The sequence below is a fragment of the Mesoplodon densirostris genome, chromosome 16 (assembly GCF_025265405.1).
Source record: "Mesoplodon densirostris isolate mMesDen1 chromosome 16, mMesDen1 primary haplotype, whole genome shotgun sequence".
Classification (NCBI taxonomy): Eukaryota; Metazoa; Chordata; class Mammalia; order Artiodactyla; family Ziphiidae; genus Mesoplodon; species Mesoplodon densirostris.
In genome coordinates, this window is record NC_082676.1 from 63,466,656 (window position 1) to 63,494,373 (window position 27,718).

The window sequence follows — 27,718 nt, forward strand, 5'->3', positions numbered from 1 at the left end:
GAGGGAGGCAGCTGTCAGAGTCCATTTTATTGAGTGCAGTAGCATTTCCACAGGTCAGAGGAGACAGGCCACGGGCAAACAGACCCCACTCAGGTTTCTGCTTGAGAGGCATGAGGACTGGCTACCCAGGACAGAGCTCCCAGGGCCTCTGAGGCAGGGTGCAAGCCTGGCTTCTGCCCCCTTCCTGGCCCCTGCCCCCAGGAGAGGTCCTGCAGAAGAGCAGCCACATCTAGGGAGCCCCCCCGACCCCAGGGCTATGGGAGCCTGAACTTGCTAGCTTCTCCACTCCCAGCAAGGGAAAGATACCCACCTAAATGCAGACATGACAAGGAAGAGCAGAGGGAAAGAGCCTCAGGGTGAGAGGTGTGGGTGCCCCAGCAGCAGAGCTGGTTCCAGAGGCCCAGGCTGGCCCACTGAGCTGCAATGGCTGCTCCTGCTGCCGTGGCCTGGGGGCTGCAGGGAGGGTGGGCCTGCACCCAGGTCAGCATTTGGCCCGCAGATGGGATGCTGACAGGCAAAGGCTTTAGCATCAGGCTTTTATTGGTTGCTTGTTTTCTCAAGCCCAGCATTAAAAAAAAGTCACCTGAGGTGGTAGTTTGGTCGTGGGTAGAGGTGAGGGCGGGCCAGTGGTCAGGAGGAGGGCACCAGCATGGGTGGTGGGTCCTTCACATGTAGTACCAGGCCAAGAGGCCGGCAGCCAGGGCCACGCTGGCGGCCAGGATGAACTGGAGGCTGGGCTTGCTCAGTACAGATAGGACTGTTTGGAAGGGGCAGCTGCTGCCCTCCAGGGCACCTGCATGGCAGTACCAACAAGGGACATGGCATTAGTGGGGGACATGGACACAACCACCCTGGGGGGAGCTCAGGACACAAGAGGCCTACCTTTGTCTTGTTTAGCAGCGTAGTAGGGGCATTTCCGCACATCTCCTTTCCCATCGTGCACAGGGAGCCCGTCCTCCAGGGTCTCTTTGGCCAGCAAGGAGCCAGCCTGGTCCAGTTCACTGAATATCTGCAGGTGCAGAGGATCGACAGCCATCACTGGACTGTGTATCCTCTGTTTTCAAAGAAAAATCTCCCCCGGACACAGAGGGAGCTGAAGCAGGCGAGGCTTGCTGAGGAGTGCAGAGCAGCAGCCCCAGTCCATGCCCCGCCGCCGAGCTCTGGGAGGTGTGGCCGCACCTGTGCTGCCCAGTCTGACAGACCACAACTGAAACTACCAGGGGACAGACAGGAGGAGAAAGCAAAAGCGCTTCCCCAAGACACTGCGTGAGCACTGGTACTTCCCTGTTTCCAGCCGCTGGGTATTTTTAGCAACAACAGAAAAGGAGGAACATGGGAGAATGAGGCCCTGACAGGGCTGACCTAGCCTAAGTGGCCCTCAGAGGCCTGCTGAGATCAGACTAGAGGGCTGCCAGGCCTGTGGTCAGGCTGGCGCTTCACCACCTCCCGTGGCAACTTTCCTGGTGCTGAGGGCTGGGACTGGGCTCTGGACACAGAATCAGCCTCCCCAGACTTGGGCCCATCTAACAGCTACTTGTAAACTGAGTCATTCTCACTCTCCTTGGTTCTCTCCCTGAACTTATCAAGTAGGACTTCTCATAGCAATCCTTGCTAAAAAGGGGGAAACCCATTCCTTAAGACCAGGATCCTGGGGTGAGAGGGAGGGAGATGGCTCTCTCCTTCCCAACCCCTCAATGTGCTGGGGCCTCGCCTTCCCAAAACACAACACACAGGCTATCAAACAAGGCAGAGCCATGACTGGGTTCGTGCTCTCTGGCCTGTTTGGTCCCTTGACTTTCTCTCAGGCAGGCTGTAGCTCCTGTCCTAGTGCACTGATGCCCATTTGGGCGGCTCCTCTGTCCTAGTGCACTGATGTCCATTCAGGCAGACCCAGAGCGGCCCCCCGTGGTCAGAGGCCCCTTCCCGCCTGACCCCTGGCAGTACCTGCATGTTGTACTCGAAGGCCTTGTTGGCCTCCTCCACGATCTTCTCTTTGGTCTTCAGGTTCAGGTCCAGAGCGTTCATCCTGGCCCGGTACAACTGCTTGAACTGCTGTGCATTGTCCACATTCTCAAACAGGTAGAACTGGGTCCCTTCCCCTGTGCTGGGGAGTTTCAGGGCCCGCTGGGCCACCTTCTTCAGCACCTGGCCCCCTGAGAGGTCCCCCATGTAGCGGGTGTAGGCGTGGGCCACCAGCAGCTCTGGTTCATTCTGCCCCACGCAGTGGATCCGCTCCACGTACTTTCGGGTGGCCTCGGAGCACTGCACCTGCTCCTCCCAGTCCTCACCATAGAAATACTCCATGTCCTTGATCAGTGCCGCCTTCCGGTGCAGCTCCGTGGGGAAGTACAAGGGGGCAAAGGCTGGGTGGTCCTTGTTCCGGTCCATCTCCTCCTCAAGTGCCGAGTATGTGAAGTACAGTGCAGTGGTGGCCAGCTGCCGAGGGCGATGGGGAGACCATGGGAAAGGGGGACCTTGGCCGGCAACTCCCGAGCCCACTGCCCACACTTCTGAGCAGCTGTAGACAAAAGCTCGAGTAGCACCCCCCTCCATTCCCCAAAGGCCTACTTTTATACAGTGAATTATTTCACATGCGCAGGAAGCTTTTGTTTCTTAAAGGAATGACACGGTGAATTCTTTGGAACATGGATCACTTCCTTTACATCACTATGTTATTCCACTTAAGACATGAAACCACAGCCTGACGCTGAGAAAGCATGGAGTATGGAGAAAGGCTCTCCAGGGGGACTTCCTCATGGGACTAAGGCCCCCAGCCCGACCCAGTCCATGACCTAGGGCACAAACCTTAAACAGCTCCTTCCTGATGTTGCCTTTCAAGAAGTCCTTGACAAACTGGGTGTTTTCTGCCCGGTCATGCGCTTCCTTGGTCCCTTCCTTCAGGAGCTCGGAGAGGTCCGCCATCCTATGGAGAGAGCATGCATGTGTGAATTAGCCCTTCCCAGCTCTAGGCTGACCACTTGCTGAGCTAGAGGCAGAGGCTGCTCAGAAACTTGATTCCAGCCTCTTACCAAGAAGCACAGGACAGGCAGACGTGAGTCTGCTCCAAGGACTTGGGAGACACTCTGGATGACTGTGACCTACTCCTCCACAGTGTCCGTGTCTCTCTGAACCACCCAAATGAATGATGCTTTGCTTCTGTGGCCCCCTAGTGCCCAAACAAACACACACCTCTAATCCTACCACAGCGTGTGCTGGCTTCAAGGAAGAGACAACCTTTGGGAATGTCTTTCCTGGAATCCACACCACTGAGAAGGACTGACCGTGCATCTCCTGGGGTGGCCCTGCTGCTTTCCTCCCACCTTGGACCCACAGTGTCTTCAGGATTACATGTGGCTGGGTCCAGGAGTAGGAGGATGCAAATGAGATCAAGGCCGGGGAGGTTAGAGCCAGGACCTAGGTTTGTGCTGCTTAACAAAATTATGCAGGATGGAGTGGTGCTGACAGATGCCAGTAGCCAGTACCAGACAAGGTGGAGACCGCGCCGGGTAGGGGCTCACGTGCATCCACACAATCATTTACTAGAGCGAGAAAAACTTGACCTCTCGAAGCCCAGCCTCTCTTAGCTTCTTTAGGAGACTGGCTCATATCACTTGTGCTGACAATAGTTTATTATTAGCAATTATTTCAAGATATAAAAAAAGAACTTTGCTGGAACTCTACTCACTGCTCTGTGGTGACCTTAAATGGGAAGGAAATGTAAAAATGAGTAGATATATGTATATGTATAACTGATTCACTTTGCTGTACAGCAGAAACTAACACAATGTTGTAAAGCAACTATACTCCAATTAAAAAAAAAAGAACATGTGAGAGAGAGAGAGAGAGATATACATACATACATACACATATATGGAATGGAATATTACTTAGCCACAAAAAATAATGAAATAACGTCTTTTGTAGCAACATGGATGGACTTGGAGGGCATTATGCTAAGTGAAATCAGAGAAAGACAAATACTAAATTCCACTTACATGTGGAATCTAAAAAATACAACAAACTAGTGAATATAACAAAAAAGAAGACTCACAGATATAGAGAACAAGCTAGTGGTTACCAGTGGGGAGACTGAAAAGGGGAGGGCAATATAAGGGTAGGGGACTAAGAGGTACAAACTACTATGTATAAAATAAGCTACAATGGGTTTCCCTGGTGGCGCAGTGGTTGAGAGTCTGCCTGCCGATGCAGGGGACACGGGTTCGTGCCCCGGTCCAGGAAGGTCCCACATGCCACAGAGCGGCTGGGCCCGTGAGCCATGGCCGCTGAGCCTGTGCGTCCGGAGCCTGTGCTCCGCAACGGAAGAGGCCACAACAGTGAGAGGCCTGCGTACCACAAAAAAAAAAAAAAAAAAAAAAGCTACAAGGATGTATTGTACAACTCAGGAAATATAGCCAATATTTTGTAATAACTATAAATGGAGTATAACCTTTAAAAATTGTGAATCACTATACTGTACACCTGTAACTTATATAATATTATACATCAACCATACTTTGACAAAAAATAAAATAAATATTCAGAAAAAAAAAAAGAACTTTGCCAATGACAGGGCTACAAGGAGAGGCTAAGAACAATGAAGAAGAGGCCCAGGTAACTAGAGGCTTTGAGTGAACTGGTCCTCCCCAGTAAGGAAAGCCCTGAAGTGAGAGTTGCTCCGACATTCGAGGGGGTGGGAGACACTGGAAAAGGTGCCAGCTTTGCCTCTGATTACCCTTTCTCACCCCAGATGACAAAACGCTTAGAACTTTAAGAAGAAAAAAGGACCAGGAATACCATCAAGTTCCACTACGCAGCATTCCTAGCAGTGCCCGTCCTGCCTCCTCGTATGATGGAGATGACGGTGAGAAGGAGCGGGCAGAGCGCTGAGCAGCCCAGGGTGCCATATGCTGTCTCTGCAGTGCCAGCCTGGCGGTCGGGGACCACAGCAGCATGACCCTGACCACATCTGGTGCCTCCAGCACCTGAAGCCAGGTGTGCTGGGCATGGCAGGCCCTGGGCCCACCTGACTCAACATGGCCAGCTCCCATCGCTCGCTCACCTGGTGTGGTTTTCTTTTTCTGGGGCCTCAGAGCTCTTTTTCTCTGGCTCATCCACCCCCTCTGAGGTCTCCAGTTCCGCTGACATCGTTGCTGGGTGTGGTTCTTGCTGCTGTCACTACTCTGGTCCTGCAGAGACATGAGGAGTAGGTGATGCGGCGCCCACGACGGTCACGTCCCCCAAACACCTGCTGGTTCTGCTCTCCCCTGAGCAACATAAGCAAGGAGTCACCCATGTGCCTCAGGAATGTCTTCCTTAAAAATAAAGCTTTGGGGCTTCCCTGGTGGCGCAGTGGTTGAGAGTCCGCCTGCCAATGCAGGGGACACAGGTTCGCGCCCCGGTCCGGGAAGATCCCACATGCCGCGGAGCGGCTGGCCCCGTGAGCCATGGCCGCTGAGCCTGCGCATCCGGAGCCTGTGCTCCACAACGGGAGAGGCCACAACAGTGAGAGGCCCGCATACCGCTAAATAAATAAATAAATAAATAAATAAAGCTTTGCCGTTACTGGGACTATATCTGCATATGGGCAAAATATGGACAGTGGTGACAGCATTGTATTGATGCTGAACTTGCTGTTTTTTATAATTGCACTGTGGTTAGTTAAGAGAACGTCCTTGTTTTAGGAAACACATACTGAGGTATTCAAAAGTAACAGGGCATACTACCTGCAACTTATTGTCAAATGGTTCAGAGACAGAGAAAACGAGCACGTGTGTGTGCGCGCGTGCGTGTGTGTGTGTGTACAGGCATGTACATGGAGGGGGGAGGACACACAAGTAAAGCACATGAGGCAAAATGCTGATGGTAAATCTGGATAAAACGTACACAAGAGTTCTATGTACTATTCTTACAACTTTTCTGTATTTCTGAAATTATAGAAAAATTAAAAGTTATCCAAAACATAAAATAACAAAGAAAACATCATTTAAAAAAAAAGAGCAGTGCAGCAGCTCTCCATGCGGCAGCAAGCTCATCTGAGCCAGCCCAGCCTACCTGTTAAAGGCAGGTGGACTTGTGCAGAGAGAAGCAGAGAAGCACATGAAGTGGAACATCAAGCCAGGCCATCCAGAGCAGCTCTGCTTTAAAACAGAGCTGCTTGAAAGGCCCCTGACAACCTGCATCAGCTACACTGAGTCACCACGCAAGCAAACTGTCCCCAGCCCACTCCAGACTCTGCCTGGCTGATGGAAATAACAAGTTAGCCAATCGGTGCCTGCTGCTTGCTGCCATGGCTGAGCCTTTGTCAGCCAGGGAGATACGGTCCCAGAACACAACAAGCTCACCCTCCACCCTGGCAGTGCAAAGGGGTGGGAGGCCATCTGGGAACTTTCCAGATGAACAGCAGCACAGCTGCACCAACAGCTAACAAAGTAACGCAAGACCAGGGCTACCAACTCAGGCCAAATCAAGCCAAGAAAAGAAGAGACCTTAACTTTCTACCTCAAGCAGCATCTACTTACTGAGCATTACTGAGCTCTACCCAGAAATAGGTACTTCTTTGTTCAAGGAGAACAAAGAATTATAGGAAATGGTCTTTGAAAGGTATAAAGAGGCATAAAGGTCCTTGAAAGGTATAAAGAGTAAGGAACAACCTCTATCTCACCCCACAGATACAACTACTGTTAGTATTTTGCTAAATATCCTGAGTTTTCTCTAGATAACATCTTCTTTGTTATCTCTGGGGATATTATAACACATGGTTTTGCTCAGCAGGATCTTTCTGAACCTTCTCTCACCTTTAGATTTAGTATTTATATAATCGGATTAATGATAGGAAGGATTAAGTGAGAACACGGAAGGACAGTGCCTGCCACTTGGTAAGCACTCAGTAAATATTAGATATAACGGTTTGTACTTGCCCAAGAACACTTAGAAAATAGCAGAAAGTTAAATAAGCCAGACAAGGCATGGTACCATTTCTATGCACAATCTTTAAAAAACAAGGTTCAGTTCACAGAACACAGTGGAATGGGGGCTGCCTGGGAGTGGGGGCAATGGGTAATGGCTGGTAAAAGGGTACAAATTTTCAGTTATAATATGAATAAGGTCTGAGAAGCTAATGAATAGCATGGTGACTATAGCTGATAAAAGTGTACTACGTAACTGAAATTGGCTAAGAGAATAGATCTTCAGTGTTCTCACTTAAAAAAAAGGTAGGGGCTTCCCTGGTGGCACAGTGGTTAAGAATCCGCCTGCCAATGCAGGGGACACTGGTTCAAGCCCTGGTCTGGAAAGATCCCACATGCCACGGAGCAGCTAAGCCCACGCGCCACACGTACTGAGCCTGCACTCTAGAGCCCGCGACCCACAGCTACTGAGCCTGCATGCCACAATTACTGAAGCCCGTGCGCCTAGAGCCCATGCTCCGCAACAAGAGAAGCCACCACAATGAGAAGCCCGCGCACCACAATGAAGAGTAGCCCCCGCTCGCCGCAACTAGAGGAAGCCTGCGCGCAGCAACGAACACCTAACACAGCCAAAAATAAATAAATAAATAAATAAAATTTATTTTTTAAAAAAAGGTAAATATGTGAGGTGATGGATGTGTTAACTTAATTGTGTGGCTCCTTTCACAATGTATGCATATACCATATCGTCATGTTGCACACTTTAAACAATTACAATTTTGTCAATTATAACTCAATAAAACTGAAGAGAAAAAAGAAATAACAAAATATAGAAAATGGGACCTTCCTTTGACTCCAAATTAGATACACTCTCCTCTATCAAAGTGTTGGTGACGGTATGGTGCAGACCATCAACAACAGACGGGATCTGGGGTGGGGGAGAGGAAGTGCCTCTAGATCAAGCAACAATATGAACAAAGCTAGAAACTGGACAGTCCACAGAGATGGTAAAAGGCTGCCCAGCTATGTGTCCTCTTTCTGAGGGGTCAAGGTAGACTCTGCCAACTGTGGAATAAGCCCCACGTAGCTTCCCCCAGCTTGTTCATACTGACTCAACTTTACAGACTTCTTTTTTGGCCACACCGCGCGGCTTGCAGGATCTTATGGGATCTTAGTTCCCTGACCAGGGATGGAACCTGGGCCCTCAGCAGTGAAAGTGTGGGGTCCTAACCACTGGACCGCCCGGGAATTTCCCAGACTTTTAAGAAAGAACATCTGAGCTCCACTCCCTTAGGGACCCTGAAAGCCACAATTTGTCCCCAGCTGCTCGGCACTCAGACTGCAGAGAGGAGAGGGTGCTGAGATGAGAGTTCTCGGCTTCCCAGAGAAGGGAGGCTGCAGTAAAAGGCCCCAGAGGCTCTAGGCAGGTGCACAGCCACACTGAGGACACGCCCCAGGCACCTGAGGACCGCAGCCCCCATGCTGCTTACAGGAAAAAACTAAAATCAGGCAAAGACAAGAACAAATGCCATTTGGTTGCCTAGGTTACCAACTGCCGTAACTTAGGTAAATTCCTCCACCTGATCATCATGCTGCACAGCAGGGATTGTATGAGCGATTAAATCTGACCATTAACTGTTTGACTTGATAACTGCACATTCTGGGAGGTGTAGTCACTTGAGCAACAAGGCTTCTGCTTCTCTTAAAAACACAGAGTAAAGGAAAGCCAGCTTTCCTCCAGTGCCCATCTTGGCATTTTTTTTCTCAGCAGCACTTTATTTGTGCCAGTCCTCCCTCAGGCACACCCTCTGCCCACCCTCTTCAACCTGGTCCTGCCCAGCAGCCCCTAATTCCCTCCTCCCAGCTCTCAGGAGGCCCGACTCTGCCCCTAAGGGCACGGCCACAGCTGTCTGCTTCACTGCTGTAGCTCCAGGACCCCAAAAATAACAGGCTCTCCATAAACACATGTTGAACAACAAATCCAAAGGAATGAAGGTGGGTGTAATGCGTGCCGCCAACAGCAGGCATCTGTGGCCAGCAAAGCGCACTCTGCGGTCCACTACTTCAACAGGTTCTAAACTCAAAACATGGTTTAAGGATTTTGCTTTGAAAGAAGGACAGATACCAGCTTATTCCATCCCAGCGGCAAGAATACTGAGTCCTTACGCAGGCTAAAAACTCCATCTGGCAGGGAAGGAGAACATTCTCAGGAAGGCTCAGTTAGTACGTTCAACCCACACAGGCTCAGTGCCAGGAAGAGGGCTGTGTCCGTTCCTGAGGCCCGGCCACTGTTCCTCAAGGGAGTGGCCTGGGGTGCAGCATTCAGGAGCCACCTTGCACGTCAGAAAGAGAAATCACTTCATTCTCTGAAAGCTACATGGCCAAACTTGGTCAGGCTGACTTTTACACTCAAATCCTTTTTTCTTTGTAGGAACCACTGTAATCCCTAGAAAATCAGAGGCCAAATCATAAATGTGGAACCTTTCTAGACTTCAACCTTTTGTTATCAACAAGAAGCTGCCCCAACCCCCCAACAAAAACAGAAAGATCCCAAAATATTCCACTGTGGGAAATACACTTCAAGAAGTATTAATAGTAATCTGTACCAAAATGATAAGCAGCCATACTATGACATTTGAAAAAAGTCACACAGCCTAACAATACAGGGCAGGGCTACTCAAACAACAGTAAACAATGGAATCCTGGCACCACAGCAACAAGTTGACGGGCTCTACCCCTGCATAAAGAAGTCTACATAAACTTCTTTGTTTAAAAAAGGCCCCCAAACACTGACTACGACTATCTACAACTAAGTATACTGATGGTGACAGGAAGGGAATTTGGAAAACTATGAATACTTGTTATTTGTTGGACTGTTTAACTAACTGGCTCCTTCTTTCATATAAAGTGGCTCAATTCTCTTGAAAGGGGGGAAGGAAAGGCATGGGAGGAGGGAGAGAGAGAGCCATTGGACCAAGGAAACCAGCTAAGACCCTGTACTGTACCAAGTGGTCACCAGGAAGTCCCCTGGGCCCTTTACTTTGCTCTTACTAATTCTAGAAAGGTCGATCTGCCCTCTCTCTCTCTTCTACTTCCAGAAAACTGTGACTCTCAGTTTGTAAAATCTACTTCCACAACTCCATAATTCCTGTACTCCTCGCTGTTTACCTGATCACTACTGGTTTTCACTCCCACTCCCACACCTGATCTGAGAGAAGCGGCAACAACGTCCTGATCACCAATGTTCCCTCCTGTGGACCTGGCCCAGCAGATCCACAACACTCATTTCAAAGCCTCTGCCCTGGTAAATGACAGGCTCAAGACTCTAGGGCTTCTGAAAGAACAGTCATGTTCAAAGACGTTAAATCCTCCCCCATAGAGACATCAGCAAATCTCATGTCAGTCAGCCTGGGACACGGCTGCCAGACAGAAACATAATCACCACTCCTTCCCCACCTGGTGATCCCAAAAGGCACAGTGGAGACTTCATCCGTAACAATTCTCTTTTTCATTCCCATTCTTCTTCTTTGCCCTGGAAAACCACAACTGAGGGAAGGGGGCAGGTTGCTGAGCTTGGCCAGAACTAGAGAGGAAGGAGGGGGGAAGGGGGAGGAAAGGCAGGCAACCAGCTCCCTGAAATGAGAACAGTTTTCCTGCCTGACTGGAACTGACAGTGACCAGCTATCAGCTACCGCAACTCATGGGATGCCCACAGCATGAGCTAGTGCTGTTTTCCCACATACAGAGAGGAGGAAGCAGCCAGAGGGAAGGTGAGTGGCTGCTCCCTCCCTACCGAATGGCTTCCTACTGGGCCCCAGAAGTCCCTGCCTGCCACCTAGAAGGCTGCTGGCGGCTCAGAGTTCACTCTGGTCTAGAAGTGGCGTCACATTTGTAAGAGATGATTATTCTTCAGCTTCCACAAGTGCCGTCAGCCTGTTTCCCACCCCATTAAACTAGAAGCATCCTACAAGACAGATCAAGACTCCCTCATACTCTTGAGTTTCTCAGAGTCCAGTACCATGTTCCAAATCATGTACAGCACAGCACCCTGAGGAGTCTCCAACCTGAGCTGTAATTGTTGCCAATGCATGAATGAAATGCGTACTGACAAAGCTAGCTAAATGAAGGGGGCGGGTGAGGGGTGACAATAAAATATGAAGTAAATTCTAAAATACTAAGTAAAATAATAAAAAAATTTAGTTGGGTACTATGTCTCTGAATTAAATGGTATGAAATCTAGTTTTATTTTTCTTCAAATCTGACTCCTTCCCTCCTTCTCCCCACCTCCACCCCTCTTTCTGGTGGTCTGGTTTTTTTCTAACTAATGACTTGTTTATAATTCCCATGCCTCTGAGCTGGCCAAGGCCATTCTCACCTCACAGGGCCCAGCTGGGTTGTTGCCTTCGTTTAGGGGCCAGTGTTGTTTTTTCTGCTGCTCCCCCAGAGTCCTCTCCCAGGGCTCCAGCAGCCCAGGGTCTCCCCCAGAGTCCCTGCCCTGGGCTGCTCTCCCCACATCACAGGTGGACACTGACTCCCTGGCCCCTCTGACAGCACCACACAGGCCCAGTCCCACATCCTCTCTCCCCTCACCCAGCAAGGCTGCTCCTCACCCGCGGGCCTGTGAGGGCAGGCGCCTCAGCAGGCTCTGACTCCTTTTCTTAGCCAGTACTGCTGGTAATGAGGCCTCTGGTTTCTTCTGTCTCAAGGTGCCTCTGGTCATTGGTGCAGCTTTCTTCCCACAGCCCATGGAGATGTGTTTGTGTGTTTTCCACTCTTCTGGCTGAACTAATACCTTTCAACTGTATACATCTTTGTCTATGGTCTCACCCCACCCACATATGTGACATTCAGGAGGGTCCTAGTTAAAAACGATGCATCACCTCTCACAGAAACCATGTACAATATGTGCTCCATACATGTTTTCAGATGATAAACACAGAATACAAGAGTCCAAGACACCCCCTTTCCTGGACTACAGGATTTGTTTCTTCTCTACATCCCCTTTTCACCTGTTTCTGCTGAACAATCCCATAATCAGGCCAAGTCAATTCTTAATGGTGCCACATACTCCTATCAGGCAAGCCTCAGCAGATACAAGGAAATGGGTTGTTGTGCTTGCTTCGGCAGCACATATACTAAAATTGGAACGATACAGAGAAGATTAGCATGGCCCCTGCGCAAGGATGACACGCAAATTTGTGAAGCATTCCATATTTTTTCCAATAAAGATGTTAAAAAAAAAAAAAGAAAGAAATGGGTTGTTTACCCATCATGCAAGTTCTTTTCTGAATATCTGTCTACACAAAAAGAGTAAATTCTAACATCCTACTTCTAACCCTATATATGATCTGGGGAACAAACAATGCTAGGGCTACTGTGGAGGGAGAGGGAGCAGGAGGGAGGAAGCCAGGGGGCAGGAAGGTGCATCTCTTCAGAGCTTCCAAATCTCTCTGGCTTTCTCCATTTTTCACCTGTAAAATGCAATGAATATCTGCCCAGCATTCAGTAAAAGACTATTACTAGGATCAAACAGGATAATGACCATGAAACCACTTTATAACAAATGTTAATGTTACAAAAGGAATTAAGAATGAACTCAGAACTGTTTACTAGCTGGTCTACCCTAGGAGACACTCCTGGTGAGCTTTTTTCTGACCGTGCTAGGACACCAGGAAATTCTCAACAGGGGGAAGAAGCCCTGGTCCCGATGCAACGTGGAAACAAACTTGCTCTCCTTAGCACTGTTTAAAATCCAGTATTTATAAGCGTAAACCCTGCACCAAGGGCCAGTTTTGTACCCCAGCTGGCATATGGATGTGAAGAGGAGGTGCAACCTGTTTTCTGTAGCAAACAGCCTTGACTGTCCCTGTGCTGCTCCCAGACCTCAGGGAGGGCTGGAATGATGCAGGGGAGGGGGGAGCTCAGTGGACCTGTCAGTTTACAGGGGCCACTTTTGGGGTCCCACTTACTGTTGATTATTGCTCTAGACCCAGCTCACCTTCGGGAATGGAAAGGTAGCTGGGCCCTGCACAAAGGGTATGGTCTTTAGAGTTAGAAAGATCTGGGTTGGAGTTCCAATGCTTAGTAGCTCCATGGCTATAGGTAAGTCATAACCTTCTGAAGGCTGAGTTTCATCATCCATAAAACTGGATAACAAAACTCTCTTTGCTCCACATTCTCGAGTGTGCTGTGAGGACTAAATGAGCTAATGTGTGCACAAGTGCTTCATGAAACTTAACGCTGCTCAAATGCTAATGATCTCTTGAGAAAGTTGTTGGCGAAAACGGGCAGCTGGGTGATTCTGAAACACTGAGGAAGAATGTGAAATTTGGTGAATCCATAGATAATTCTGGGCAGGTCACACCTGAGGACTTCTGACTCAGCCCTCATCCTCTGACAGTGTCAGGAAATGGGAATTCCTGCTCTTTCTGAGGTGAGACCTGTGACCACTGAAGCTAGAAAATCCACACTGCAGATGCTGCTCGATGCTGGCTAAGCTGGATGTTGGGAGCGGTGCACAGGGTTGACTCAGCTCTTACCCTACGAAGCAGTGATAAGAGGGGCCTCCCAAAACCCTGAGGAAACCACATCATCTAGATCAATACCTTCTGAGTTTGTAGAATAATGACCTGAGGTCTCTGAACTCTGGTGCCGCCACACCTCAGGAAATCTTACACACAAGCTTCACCCGTTTCATTTTGATCACTGGGTGAATTCAATCCCACAGTTCATTGAATGGATGACTATTAACCTCTTGACAAAGAGCAAGTTCAAACAAGGAATCCTGGAAAAGTGGGGAGTCCAGGGACACAAAGCTCTTGCGTCAGATTTACTCAACACACACCTGCACATTTGGGCAACAAGCAACCAGAAAACAATTAAGGGCACTAGTCCTTTAGTAACCTCAAAAACTGGCGTGATTCAGGAAGTCCAAGACTTCTCTGGCAGGCTTTTTTCACTGTGGAGGGGTGGGCTCATCTCTAGCACATTCTAATACAGCTGAGCAAGAATTCAAAAGCAGACACTGGGACGAAACCTGAAACACTGAAAAGAGCAGAGAAGAGGCCAGAAATCTACTGCTGCTGGCATCAAAGACACCACTTCCTACTACAAATGAAATAAATACAAGACCTGCCCTGTTCCCTGAGTGCCACTGGGTCTCAGGGCTGAGAAGACAAGACTCTTTATTCCCATGAGAAGGACCTGGAGGGGTGGGGGCTGAAGTACTGACTGAATTCTAAAATGGTTAGGCTGGGATTTTATAAGTACAAAGCCTAGGCACCAGACATCTACAGGGCTGGTTGTAACAGAGTAAATGCTGGTGGGTCATCTCCATCAAACAAAAATCATTCCAACTTTGGAACAATCTTGAAAGCACGTGTCCTGTGGGTTAAGTGGTCAGCCACATTTCCTTTCACTCAGGTGCAACGACTGTCACCTGTGACTTCAGCTTCTCTCATAAATGACGACTACAAATAGCATTTGGGAGTTGAGGGAGAGAGTGGATGATGAGGATGCTTCTGCTGAATTTCCATTTTGGAAAACCCAGAAGTGCTATGGGCTCCCAGGTAATTTCCTCTGTACAAACAGGAACAACAGAACCTAAGCAGCATCCTTGCAGGGACCAAAGGCCCTCAAGTTCACCCAAGAGAGGGTGGTGCAGAGGAAGAGCGCCAGACTAAAGTCTAACAGATGTGGACACACCAGACTAAGTCACTTTCGAGCAGAATCCCATGACTATGAAGGAACTAAGATCAAGAGAATTAAGTAATATGGCCAAGGTCACTCAGAGTAAACAGTCGAGCTGGGACCAAACCTGAGTCCTTCTGAATGCAAGGTGATTCCTCCTGTGTCCCCAGCTAACCCTCAGTGGTACACGAACGTGAAATTAGTAGGCTGCCACGACAGACTACTAGCAACATGGAAACTGAGGTTATATTACACTGCATTTATGCTCACAGTGGAGGGGTTTGCTAAACCACTGAGTGCCATTTGTTTTTTTAGTATGAAAACTGAGCTCAGTCCTATGATTTCTGAGAAGTAAATGCTCAGGCTCCCATTTGAAGATTCAGAAGCTGCGGCTGCCCATCCCCACAACTCTCATCTTGGCTCACTCAGAATACAGGGCAACCTGAGAAGGTTGTCCCCTGGCGAGCCTTGCTTTTGTTGACTAACACGGCAGGCCAAGGCTGGAGATGGTTGGTCCCAAGGGGGAGGATTGGGACTCCATCCCCCGACCCCACTCCAGCCCCCCGACCACCTCATCCCCTGACCCCCGCCACCACTCAGTGCCTGGAAGGAAGCAGCCAGATCTGCCAGGTCTTGGTGGACGATGAAGCCAGAGGCTCTGGGGCATCCCAACACCAAGAGGAAGTCACAATAGAGTCTGCACATTTCTATAGTACCTATTACCATAGTAACTACAGAGAAATAGAAGATCTGGTTTTAAGAATCTGAAAGCGTGTCCTCCATGTGTTAAGTGTCTAGGACCTACTCAGTCCTATCTTTCAGTCTACTGAAAATACATCTGCCTTTGAAACAGTAGTGTGATGGATAGGAAGTACATCAACATAAACTTCTTATAAGATTAGCAACTCCATAGGCCAAGGCATTGGTCAATCTAATGAGGTGGCTCCTCTGTCTCACTCTGGACCTGTTTGGGATCTTAACGTATTTCCACAGGTCTACAGAGCTAGGTGTCATTCTCAGGCTTTTTCACGACTGCCTAGATTCTGGCAGCAAGGGGAAAGGGTGGATGAAGTGGCGGCAAGGAAACAAGCCCTGACCAAGAACTGGCAACTCCAAGAGGCTGGCCCTGTCCTCACAGGCTTGTGTCTATGGTGGCAGGGGACCAGCAGCAATAGCTACCGGACTTTCTTAGAGTAAGAGGCTCAGCTTTCCCAGCGTTCCCAGCAGGCCCTGCCTCCACTGGAGGAGCGGTCAGGAGCACAGAGCAGGCAGCCTGCTGCCACTCAACTCTGGTTCCCTGTATTAATAAATGAGGCAACAGCTCCTAGGAATGGGGGTGCGCAACTGTTTTCCTCCCTCAGTATATCTGGCCTATCTGTACATGGATGAAAATGTCCCCTAGGAGTAGCCAGGAGCTAGAGGGTAGAACAAATATACTGTAGGTGATGTGAAGTTATCAGCAGTTAGTTGTAACAGCAGCCCTCTCTTCCACTCTAAAAAGCATCTCAGAATGAGAGCTGACTTATAAGGATAATCTTTAACTCAATAAAACTTATTTTTTGAAAGACAAAATATTCACAAATTTCACTGTTAGTAACAATTTACTTGCAACACCCCTCAAAACCATACTTGAAAGGCAGAAAAATCAAGGTGGCACAGTGATTACTTAGCAAAAGTAAGTATCTTTTTCTAGATACTCTAGCTCTTCATTGAAACCTTCTCAGATCCAAGGTAAGAGATAACAGATCATCACACATTACTCTACCTGGTCTGTCCATGAAATTTCCACAGCCATGTGCATTAGTTTCCTCACCAGGATGAAATGCCCAGGACACAGCCTCCCCATGCAGTAGTCACTGGCAGTAACTCAGCATCTGTATAAATGTGACTATTAACTTAGATAGAAATATAAGTATTTGTATTTCAGTATACATCCTATGACATGCAGACCGAATCCTTCCATCTCAAAGTTTCTGGAAGATGGGCTCAACAAGTCTAACAGCAGCCATACGCACAGAAGTCCTATCTGCACAGCACAATGCTAATGTGCTGACAGGACACCAAAGGAGTTGAGGCAATGACTGAATTGCATGCTGATCTCTAGAGCCAGCCTACGGTAGGTGCCCAACAAACCTGACCTGAACTAAGCCCAGTCAAGAGAGAATCCACTGCCACACACAGGCTGAGAGGCAGCATAGGGCTGTGGTCAAGGCACAGGCTCTAGTCAGGCAGGACAGAGAGAAAACCCTGGTTCTGCTGCACACCTGCTGGGTGGCCCTCGACCAGGTACCTCTCTGAGTCTCAGTTTCTTCATGTGTAAGGATAGTAATAACAACTCTGCAACATAGGTATAAAAATTAAATGAGATAATTTACTTGTAAAACTGCCATATAGTATGATGCTGATTAATAAACTAAAGAAAGTGTCACTTAAAGTTAACAAATGTTCCTGTATACTTTTAGTTAAGAAATGGAAAAACCCCTGTCTCTATGAAAGGCCCTACAGGTAGCATCAAATCTATACTGGGATCACAGACTGAGTTGAATGCTCACTGTGAAAAACCTCTGTTTTCATTCCAATAACACTAGATACCAAGAAAGGAACAGAAAAACCTTTGAATTTCTAGCAAAATAAATTTTGCAAAGGACCTAAAGGAAGATGATCACCAGAGTTCAAATTCTTTTAAGGAGGCTCTGAACATGAGTTAGGTGAAGCCCCTCCATGCCACAGAGGGTCAGGATCGGGGACGGGACATGTTACTGTTTTGTTTCTTTAGAGCAGCTCATTGCTGTAAATAAAAGTTTAGGTAAATGAAAAATGTACTTGAAAATTCTGATTTACATTTAGGTTTCTTGCCAATCAATCCCTAACCCAGCGGTTCTCAGATGGGGGTCGTTTTATCCCTCAAGGGACATTTGGCCATGCCTGAAGACATGTTTGGTTGTCACAACTGGAGGATGGGCTGTGCTACTGGCATCTAGTGGGTCTGAGGTGGGTCTGATGTTGCTCAACATCCCACAGAAAGCACAAGTGTGCGTACACACACACACACACCAATAACAACAATTATCCAGCCCAAAACATCAACAGCACCAAGGCTGAAAAACCCTGCTCGAACCTCTCATCCCTTCATCAGTTTACAGAGACAAGAAGAGCTTTGTTTTCAAGCTAAGCTTCACACCATCCATCACACCTTCATCAAATATCCTTTACAGAGATTTCTGGGGAAACTGAATTTCCACCAGAAAACAGAAGAGGCTGTAGGTGGGGCAACCTGGCACTGCCCACAGATGACAATGAAAAGGCTCACAGTACCTTCCTGGGAATAGGACTAATTTGTATTTAGATTGCTAAGAGGCAAAACCTTTAAAGCAGGCTCAGTAACAAAGCCAGGCAGAGGTGAAGCCCTGACAGAAATGTGCTCACTGACTTCTTGGAGGAATAGAACATAAAACTGGGAGAAAATCTAATTATTGTTTATCAGTCTGGTGTCTGACTGACAAGTAGGCTAAGAATGAGAACTAAGCTCTACTACCAGGTCTGCGCTAGCTAGCTGTATTACACGACTGCCCTGAACTCCAACATCCTCATTTATAAAATAAGAGGCACTTCTCACTGAGCTGCAGGGAAGATGGTATTTAACAGGAGGCAGAGCAGCAAAGACTGTGGGCTTCCCCCATCCATTTCAGACAGAGCAGCTCCCCATCTCCTCTGAAAATGGAGTTGTACTGCTTCTAAAAATAAGGTCTAGATAACAATGAGCTGGATGATCTTGGAGGCATGATGTTACATTAAGAGCTACCTAAGTAAGCCTTTCATGATCTATTATAGCACTTGTATTCTGTTACAGTATTTATTTGTACACATGCCTTCTTTCCAGATTATGGCTCATTTATCTTTGTCTCCTACTGCCCAACACAGGGTACCTACCTAATCAGGGTCTGCTGAGTGAATAGACAATTTCCAGAATGTAAGGTATTCTCAAAATCAAGGTATTCTCAAAGAGCAGATGACAAAGAGAACATTTAAAAGTGAATCCCAGGGCCTCCCTGGTGGCGCAAGTGGTTGAGAGTCCGCCTGCCGATGCAGGGGATACGGGTTCGTGCCCCGGTCTGGGAGGATCCCATATGCCGCGGAGCGGCTGGGCCCGTGAGCCATGGCCGCTGAGCCTGCGCGTCCGGAGCCTGCGCGTCCGGAGCCTGTGCGTCCGGAGCCTGTGCTCCGCAACGGGGGAGGCCACAACAGTGAGAGGCCCGCATACTGCAAAAAAAAAAAAAAAAAGTGAATCCCAGAAATAAGAAAAATGGCTGGCTAGTGAGTAAGCATCTTTGAGCAGCATTTTTACTGCAGAAATTTCTACTCATGAAGGGTAGGGGGTGACACGGGCACACCTTTTAGATTTTAAGGACTCTGAAAGCCTGATTAAGAGCAGAATACTGCCTTACCTTTTTTTTTTTTTTTTTTAAAGAAATGGATAGGCAGGACTTCCCTGGTGGTCCAGTGGTTAAGACTCTGCACTTCCACTGCAGGGGGTGTGGGTTCGACCCCTGGTCAGGAAACTAAGATCCCACATGCTGAGCAGCGCGGCCAAAAACAACAAAAAAAGAAAGAAATGGATAGGCAAAATTTTTACAGTCCAGGTAACAAACGCTTACCAGCACTCCTCCACCCCATGCATGCACAAACCACCGACCCTTCCTGCTGTCCACCTCTGTGAAAACCCTTTATTCCCCCAGTTGGCTTTAGAGAAGGGATTTCATAGCAGAATTCTCTTCATGTTCGTTAGTCTAGGGAAGGTGTCAACCTTCTTTTAACATGCCCATATCCTGTCTTTAAGCACATTTTGGAGGAAATACACCAAGGCATTAGGTTATTATTCCAAGGGGGAAAAGCAAAATGCTACAGTGATCGCAATTTACCAAAAAGAAAATTAAAAAACAAACAGCATTTTGCCACTGTAAAATGAATAACTTCCTGTTCCATGAGGCAGCCTGCACAAAATACGTAAATTAAAGATACATGAAATGGGTGCCTGTAGTTCCCAAGAGGTCTCTAGAACTGGTCAAACATCAATTGTCACCACTAATCATTATTGAGAGGAAACTCAAATAGCCCAGAACATCTACTGCTGACTAAGGACCTGATTAGGCAATAATGAATGAATAACTAGGGGGAAAAAAGGTAGACACAACGCGGAGGGCAAATGACACGAAAGGCAGAGAATCATGTGCTCCAAGGCTTTGAGAGGTATGCTCACCCCTTTTCCCAAACCAAACCCTACACAGAAGGCTAATACATGGAGCAAGTACAGTGGAACATCCACAGTTAAAGCAGTCAGGGCGGGTTCGGGGCGGGAGCTCAGCTCCTCCTCCACCCTCAGGAGCCCTGAGCTCAGCATGCTTTGCTGGCTGTCGTCTGGAGCAGCTAGGGCACTCACTCTGAAACAGCCTGTTTCCATTTCCCGCCGTGTGTGCTAAGTGACGGCAGCTCTAGGACGGTCTTTTAGGTCTGCAGGTCCAAAGCAGCAGAGGGAAGCTGGTCTTGAATTAGCCACTGTTCACAGACCTGCCCAGGGTTCCCTCCACTCTTTCATACCTTGTTTCCAACAGTCTAATAGTTTCTGAAAAACGTCCTGACCTTCCAAAAAGCATGTGATTTCTGTGCCAACTCACACTCTCCCCAACACTCCTACTTGGCTCTAGCTCTGTGTCACGGACAGGTACACACTCTAATCGGCTGCACTCGACTAAAGGTCCCTGAGGGCAGACCTGGAGCCTTACCCACACCAGTCAGGTAAAGGCACTTTAGCTGCCCCACTCCTGGGAACCAGATTAGACCACTGTGTACGTGGGAACATGCTGCCCTTTGCATGAACACTCAAGTATGTCCCATGACACTTGGTGTTTGGTAGAAGGCTGCTTGTTTACAAAGGAATCCTATGGTTTCTGTCTCTAATCTTCCATGGAAATACCTCCTCATCTGAAGAAACAAATTCACAGACGTGCACTTCTGAAGATGGGTAGCAAGGGTATTTGTCAGAATACAATAATCATTAGCCTTTTGAAGTTGCAAATCCCTTTGAAAATCAGATGAAGACTTCAAACTCTCTCTCCAGAACAATTACATATTTAAAAAATGCTGCCTATGCCATTCCAGAGCAACCACAGGCCCCTAAAGTTCACCTGTGGACCAAGAATTCAGGTTAAGAATCCCTATTCTAGATGAGTTACTTTATGAGAGACATTCCTTTTTTTTTTTCGGTACGCAGGCCTCTCACTGCTGTGGCCTCTCCCGTTGCGGAGCACAGGCTCCGGACGCGCAGGCCCAGCGGCCATGGCTCACGGGCCCAGCCGCTCCGCGGCATATGGGATCCTCCCAGACCGGGGCACGAACCCGTATCCCCTGCATCGGCAGGCGGACTCCCAACCACTGCGCCACCAGGGAGGCCCTGAGAGACATTCCTTTTGTGGGTAATATGTTTTCAATAAAACCCCTTAATGCTCATTCATTAAAGAGGGGTTTCCCCTCCTTCCTTCTTTTCTCTTCCAACTCTGTCTTTTACCTAACCCAGTGGGTTTCATTCAAATTATCATCTTTTCCACTTCTCAGCTCTTCACTTCCCTGACCTCACAGAATATTGAGTGTAAAAACAACAATCATAAACCATACAAAGTGAATTTACTGTTTTGCACCCCCTCAAGGTGACTGCCAACCCCCTGTGAACAAGGACTGCTGGGTTTGCTGTTGTTTTTGTACATCCCCTCGGTGCCAATAGTCTGCACACCACAGAGGCAAGACATGTGTGCCAAATGGGCAGATAGATAGCTTCTTTGTCCTTCTACCTGTAGGCATTTGCACTTGAATGTGTTGACTTTAAAATCTGAGCATAAGTCCCGGAAAAGCCACATGAAAAGGGAAGAAAGCATAACCTAGAGCAGCCAGTCACCCCACTTTGTTCCTCCTGGGTCCGCCAGTCAGACTTGGCAAACACAAAAAGTGTTACAAAGCAAGACAAACATGACACTGAGCACAGACACTTAGAAATTTTGCTGAGGCTGACAAAAACCCAAGTGTGGCAGAGGAATAGAGTGTTTTTGTTTATTTGTTTTTGTTTTTGAATATTTTGGTTTTTTGGCCCCAAGGCATGTGGGATGTTAACTCCCTAACCAGGGATTGAACCCACACCCCCTGCATTGGAAGGCGAAGTCTTAACCACTGGACTGCCAAGGAAGTCCCAGAATAGAGTGTTTTGAAAGTTATTTTCTAATTAGTGGGATACCTGCTACTACTAAGCAAAGAGGAGGTGTGACTCTCCCCTTGCCTTCCTGTAGAAAATCAAGGGAGTAAAGGTTTAATGCCACTTCATTATGTCTGCTTTTCTCATCTGCCTTCAAACACTACTACCCAGCCCCTGCTCCCAACCCACACTCAGTTTTGCTCACCGATTCTTCCCCTTCATCTGCGTGCCCTCCTCCAAATTGCCCTGGAAATAGTTCCAGGTGACAACAGCTCCTCTGCAGCAGCTTCTAGTGGTCTTGTCAGAGAGAATAGCAGATCCAGTACTAAGGAAGGTATGTGACATGCCATCTTATCATCAACAAACACTTACAATGCTCATGGGCTCTACAACTACAAAGAGGCCTAAGATGTTCAGGACCTCAAGCAGCTTTCAACTGAGAAAGAGAGAGAGAGAAATAGAAAGATAAATAACATAACAGGTGTATTATAGTATAAATGCTAATTGTGCAGTACAGACAAGAGTGCTAAAGATGGAGCCTTATGTTCCAGATTTTCCAGGACAGTTCTGACTCAAATATCCTGTTTCACCAACTCCTTCAGTATACCTGTATGCTCACACTATGGGTCCCACTGTTTGGCATAATAAATATGATCACCCCAGTGACTGAAGAGGCAGGTCAGCCAACTAGATTAGCTAAAAACATGATGGCAAATTGTTTTTAATCATGCTAGCACCTTCCCATAGCCCTAAGGTAACTGCGGGATTGAATATAATACAAGACAGTGAAACTTGAGGCTTCCAAGACTGAGAGAGCTCACTGGGAGAAAGGCAAGAAGCTGGGAGTATTGAGAAAGAGTCAGGCTGGTAGGGTGCTAGACACCTGTCTCTTTATGCCATTCTTCCACAAAGTTCTTTTAAAGTTACTGAGAACTATGACAATAATTAGGCTTATGATATTCCTGGGAAGGAAACAAATCTATTCGTGTGACAAAAATTAATTTTTCCCCTAAGTAGAGAGAAAAGAATATCCACTTAGTGGGCCTCTGGCAGAAAAGCTGACCGCAGTCACTGTGTGCAGCAATCCGCCCTTTCTGTCCTCTCTGCTGTCTCCTTCCTCAGGTATCCTGTCGCTTACTTCTCTGCCTTCCTACCAATCTACTCCCTCTTCCATCCAGCCTGGGCTTTAGACAAGGAGGCCCCAAACAAGAATCACATGGGAAACTTTAAAAACACAGGTTCCCAGGCCCAACCTCAAACTTGGTGAAACAGAAAAGTTTGGAAACCCCTGTCTTACATTGAAAAGCAGCATTCAAGGCACTCAAGACTTGAAGGCTCATCAAGTATTAACCTCATTTTTCAGACACAGAAACTGCAGCTCAAGGGGTTTAAATGTTTTTCTCATGATCAAAAATATACCACAGCTTCCTTTTTGGGGAGAAACAAACCGTTTATTTTTCACTCTTTCTAATATAAATTAATATGTATGTATTTGGATATATATACACACATGTAAAACAACACTGTCTAGTGTTGAATAGCTTTGTGAAAATAATGGTTACAAATTGATTAATCAGCTCAGTTTTGTACTTAACAATCCAATCATTTTGAAGTGCAAACAAAAAGTTAGTGTATATGTAGACTTTCAGAGAGAGAGAGATACTTAAGCATACATTTGAAAAAAGAACCCTCCTCAACATCATATCATTGAACAGCAAGAAGACACGCAATCTGATGCAATTCCTACTCCAAAAGCAGACAAAACAGCCCTTGGATTACTATTAAAATATTTGCTTAAAAGAAATGTATCACACAGGGAAATGCACATTTGCTAAAAGCCTTTTAAAATTACATCAAAGCAACATTAAAACCTGCTCACTGAGAAGAGCCTCATGAATTTAACTGCTGTTTTGAAATGCCTAGTTAAGGTTTAGAATATTACCTTGTAAGGTCTGACTATAGATGTGGTTGATATGACGACCCAGAAAGACTTCCTGGCTCCACTGCAGTCAGCCATGATCGCAATTTAGATGCAGTCCTCTGATGGGCTGATTGTAAATATACTCCCTTTATAATAGCTATGCACCTCTAAATTATCTATAGTGAACTACAAAACTATTGTTATTCTTAATGGAAAGATACTGGTCATACAGAAAGGATTTATGAATAAATGTAACTGTATATCCTGTAAACATATATAACATTGCTAGACCAGACCATCAGTTATGGGCTGCTGTATTTCAGTACTGTGTGTCAGATTTATTAGAAAGTTTAAAAGAATTTAAAGCGAGATGCCTTCATTAGCTGGCCTTACAATGTGTAATATAATGGGAGACATCTTATGGTAAATAAATGAAGTCAATAGGGAAAAGTAAACCTTGGAGTGAACTATCACAGAGCACCCGAGTGGTCACCAGAGTGAAATAGCTTCCAAATAAAAAACAGGAGATCCCAGTATAAGCAGTTATATTAACTGTTCCAATTAAAGATATGCCCCCTCCGCTCTCTCTCACTGCTGGCAAGAATTAATCAGTAATGGCACTGCTTCTCAGCAGGGCAAAAATACCCTGAGAGATTATTCAGATTACATTAAAAGGCAGAGGGGCATCCCTGGTGGCGCAGTGGTTGAGAATCTGCCTGCTAATGCAGGGGACACAGGTTCGAGCCCTCGTCTAGGAGGATCCCACATGCCGCGGAGCAACTAGGCCCGTGAGCCACAGCTACTGAGCCTGCGCATCAGGAGCCTGTGCTCTGCAACAAGAGAGGCCGATAGTGAGAGGCCCGCGCACCGCGATGAAGAGTGGGCCCCGCTTGCCACAACTAGAGAAAGCCCTCGCACAGAAATGAAGACCCAACACAGCAAAAATAAATTAATTAATAAACTCCTACCCCCAACATCTTATTTTTAAAATAAATAAATAAATAAATAAATAAATAAATAAATAAAAGGCAGAGCTTTCATCCTATACTTTTACACAAACAAACCTAACATATAATAAATTAAGTTAAAAAGCAAATAACCTTCACTGGGTTCAACACAAAAGGAAATGTGACCCAGATCTCTTAATTCTCCCATTAACTAGTATCAGAAAAAGAGACTGCATTAAATGTCTATTTATAACTTTTTAGTTAACTATGGCCAATAATATACAAGGAGGTAATGCACTGTTCAAATTTTTCATCTTTCTCTCCAAGGAGTTACAAACTAAATGCTGAATTTTACACTGAAATATAAAATTCCAATTTTCAAAAATATCTTCCTCCTAGAGGAGTGATATTTCAATTTTTGGTGCAAACCTGATACAGAGCCCAACTATCCTATGAAGAGAGTCAGCTTTTAAAAAGAAACCAAAAAACCAAAGGCCCCAGCTATTTTGCTTTTCAACAGACTCAAGGAACGGTAAGCCAAAGGCAATGAATGCTTTACTTTCTGTAATTCACCTTCTCCTTGGCATTGTCATTTCTGGAGTAGCTCATACTCCTGACTCTGGTGACTCACAGCATATCATCTCATTGGCTCAGGCAAAGGAAAAAAGGAAATCAAGTCAGACAATGGGGGAATCACAGATTTTTCCTCTTCACATAGCCAGTCTGACAAGGTCACTCAGTAAGTGTTTCCAAGCTCCCTCGAATTCCCATACCCCCACAAGTATTTTGGCTTAGGTACTGTATTTGAAAACTTTTCCCAATTTCACCAAGTAAACTTGAAATGCCCAACTGAACTGTGAGCTCTTGGTAAGCTTGTGATGTCTTGTCTTGTGATGTTTCTTGAAAAAAACATAATGAATAAAGCACAGATTTAGGGACTTCCCTGGTGGTGCAGTGGTTAAGAATCCGCCTGCCAATGCAGGGGACCCGGGTTCAAGCCGTGGTCCAGGAAGATCCCACATGCCGCGGAGCAACTGAGCCCGTGCGCCACAACTACTGAGCCTGCACTCTAGAGTGCGCGAGCCACAACTACTGAAGCCCGCACGCCTAGAGACCGTGCTCTACGACGAAAAGCCACCGCAATGAGAAGCCCACGCACCACAACAAAGAGTAGCCCCCCGCTCGCCGCAACTAGAGAAAGCCCGCGCACAGCAATGAAGACCCAAAGCAGCCAATAAATAAATAAATATAAAATAATAATAATTTTTTAAAGCACAGATTTACTCATTTATATTCCTTATCCTCCTCCTCGCAAAAGAAAACCTAAAAATTTTAATATGACAGTTAAAATTTTAATCAAAACACCTGGTTAATGCCTAACAGAAATTCAAATACATAAAACTAGTAAGCTCCCTGTTTCCTTCTACTTGGGAGGGCAGTTTAGGGGGAGAGGGAAAAATGTCTAGTTTAAATAACATAATCCATTTCCAATCTCCATGGCTCTGTTAGGAAAGAACATGGGATCTGGGAGCAGACCACCAGGTACAAGACCATCTGTGCCATCTTATTGATTTTGGGATGCAGGTTAAATCTCTTAACTCGAGATTCATCATTAAACCCATTTCACCTGTGGGAAAACTATCAACTCACAGGGTTTTGTTAGGGGCTGAGAGTGAGCGGGCTTCCTGAACTGTAGAGCACCATAGGATGTTTATATTTTTTCAATCATGCTCCGCCTTGTGTGGTTCACACAAGAATACAAGACAATAAGGATGAACAGCCACAGGCCACAGCAACCGGTTCATCAGAAGTCATTTAAATGACATGACACAGGCCTTGTGAAAAGAGTGTGCAAGGCGGTCCTGGCAGCTTTTACGGGACAATTAATACACCTAGGGCACTGCGCTTACGAGGTGACAAGTAGACTCCCTGCCAGACTAACCGGCTGCCCCTGACGTTGGTCCCTCGCAATCTGGCGGCCGCGGGTCACTCCGGAAATCAAGACAGTGACTCAAAGGGCCCTACGGACCGAGGTGAGTCAAGAGCAGGAAGGGCAGAGCCCCGGCCCACGCCAACAGCCCAGGCACGGCTCTCCGCCGCCGGGCCAGGTCTGGGTCCTCGCCGGCCCAAGGTGGACAGACGTGCGGGCTGGGCGGCCAGAGGCTGCAGGCCCCGCGGGAACCCCAAGTCCGCCCGCGGCGAACAGGGGGTCACCTCCCCCGGGGCACAACTATGCGAACTCGCGGCTTAGGCCTCCCCGGGTCTCTGAAACGCCGTCTAGGAAGCGGGGTCCCCCCGCTCGGCCCCCACCCCGCTCGCCCCGCTCGCCCCCTCCGGGCCGCCCCCCCGTCCCTGGCCCGCCAGGGCTCCCTCAAGCGGGCGCTGGGGCGCAGCGGGCCGTGGCCGACCGAACCCAGCTCCCGAGGGCCCGGGCGGACCAGGCCCGCGGAGGAGCCCCGAGGGAGGTGCGGCAGGGCGCGGACACTCACCGGCCGCGGACACTCACCGGCCGTGGACACTCACCGGCCGCGGACACTCACCGGCCGCGGGTCAGGTCTGCCGCCCGTCAGCGTCGAGTCCGCGCGTCACTCAGCGCCTCGCTCAGCGCCGCGGCCGCCGCAGCCAAGCAGGCGGCCCGACGTGCGCACGCAGCGGGGGCGGGGCCTGCGGAGGACACGCCCCTGCGGCGGGCAAGTGGCTGCAATCCCAGAACGCTGGTCGGCTGCGGAAGTCGAAAGTGCTTGCGACTGAATGTTCCCATTCATTAGAGGGGGTGTTTATGAGGACGCCTCGGGGCTGCGCGCTTTTCTTGCCCGTTGTCACCTCCGCTTTAGGCTCAACTCACACTGGGCTCCACCTGTCCCTTCTGTTTCAGCCACACTGGTTTCCCGTCGTTTCCTTAACCACGCGACTGGCTGCAGATTAAAAGACTGCTATTGTCCGGTACTGGCAAAGGTGTGGGGAATGAGCGGTATTTGCGGGAGTTACTGGGAAAGGGGGGACAGTTTGGCAAAAGATC

The 27,718-nt window shown here is 47.7% G+C and overlaps 1 protein-coding gene and 1 non-coding gene across 5 annotated transcripts; one reads left to right on the forward strand and one right to left on the reverse strand.

The window, feature by feature from the left end:
* On the reverse strand, positions 1 to 27,336 carry HMOX2 (heme oxygenase 2). 4 transcript variants are annotated; one of them, XM_060078734.1, is made up of 6 exons: positions 27,240 to 27,336; positions 5,060 to 5,186; positions 2,806 to 2,923; positions 1,945 to 2,436; positions 883 to 1,009; positions 1 to 793 (listed from the first exon to the last, which is right to left on the reverse strand). In XM_060078734.1, the coding sequence occupies exons 2-6, from the start codon at positions 5,143 to 5,145 to the stop codon at positions 666 to 668; spliced, it is 951 nt and encodes a 316-aa protein (XP_059934717.1). In that variant the 5' UTR covers positions 5,146 to 5,186; positions 27,240 to 27,336; the 3' UTR covers positions 1 to 665. The 4 variants fall into 4 exon arrangements, with proteins under 4 accessions (XP_059934717.1, XP_059934718.1, XP_059934715.1 ...); XM_060078735.1 differs by having other exon boundaries at positions 27,223 to 27,336; XM_060078732.1 differs by having other exon boundaries at positions 27,206 to 27,336.
* On the forward strand, positions 12,017 to 12,123 carry LOC132477194 (U6 spliceosomal RNA). Its single transcript, XR_009530216.1, has one exon. It is a non-coding gene; the product is annotated as a U6 spliceosomal RNA (small nuclear RNA).
* Positions 27,337 to 27,718: the final 382 nt, after the last annotated feature.

Coding starts and splice junctions, on each gene's coding strand:
- HMOX2 (XM_060078734.1), bottom strand. CDS start 5,145: ATGTCAGCGGAACTGGAGACCTCAGAGGGGGTGGATGAGCCAGAGAAA. Junction 2,437..2,805: donor TCAGGAAGGAGCTGTTTAAG/GTTTGTGCCCTA, acceptor CGCCCTCGGCAG/CTGGCCACCACTGCACTGTA. Junction 794..882: donor CGCTGCTAAACAAGACAAAG/GTAGGCCTCTTG, acceptor ACTGCCATGCAG/GTGCCCTGGAGGGCAGCAGC.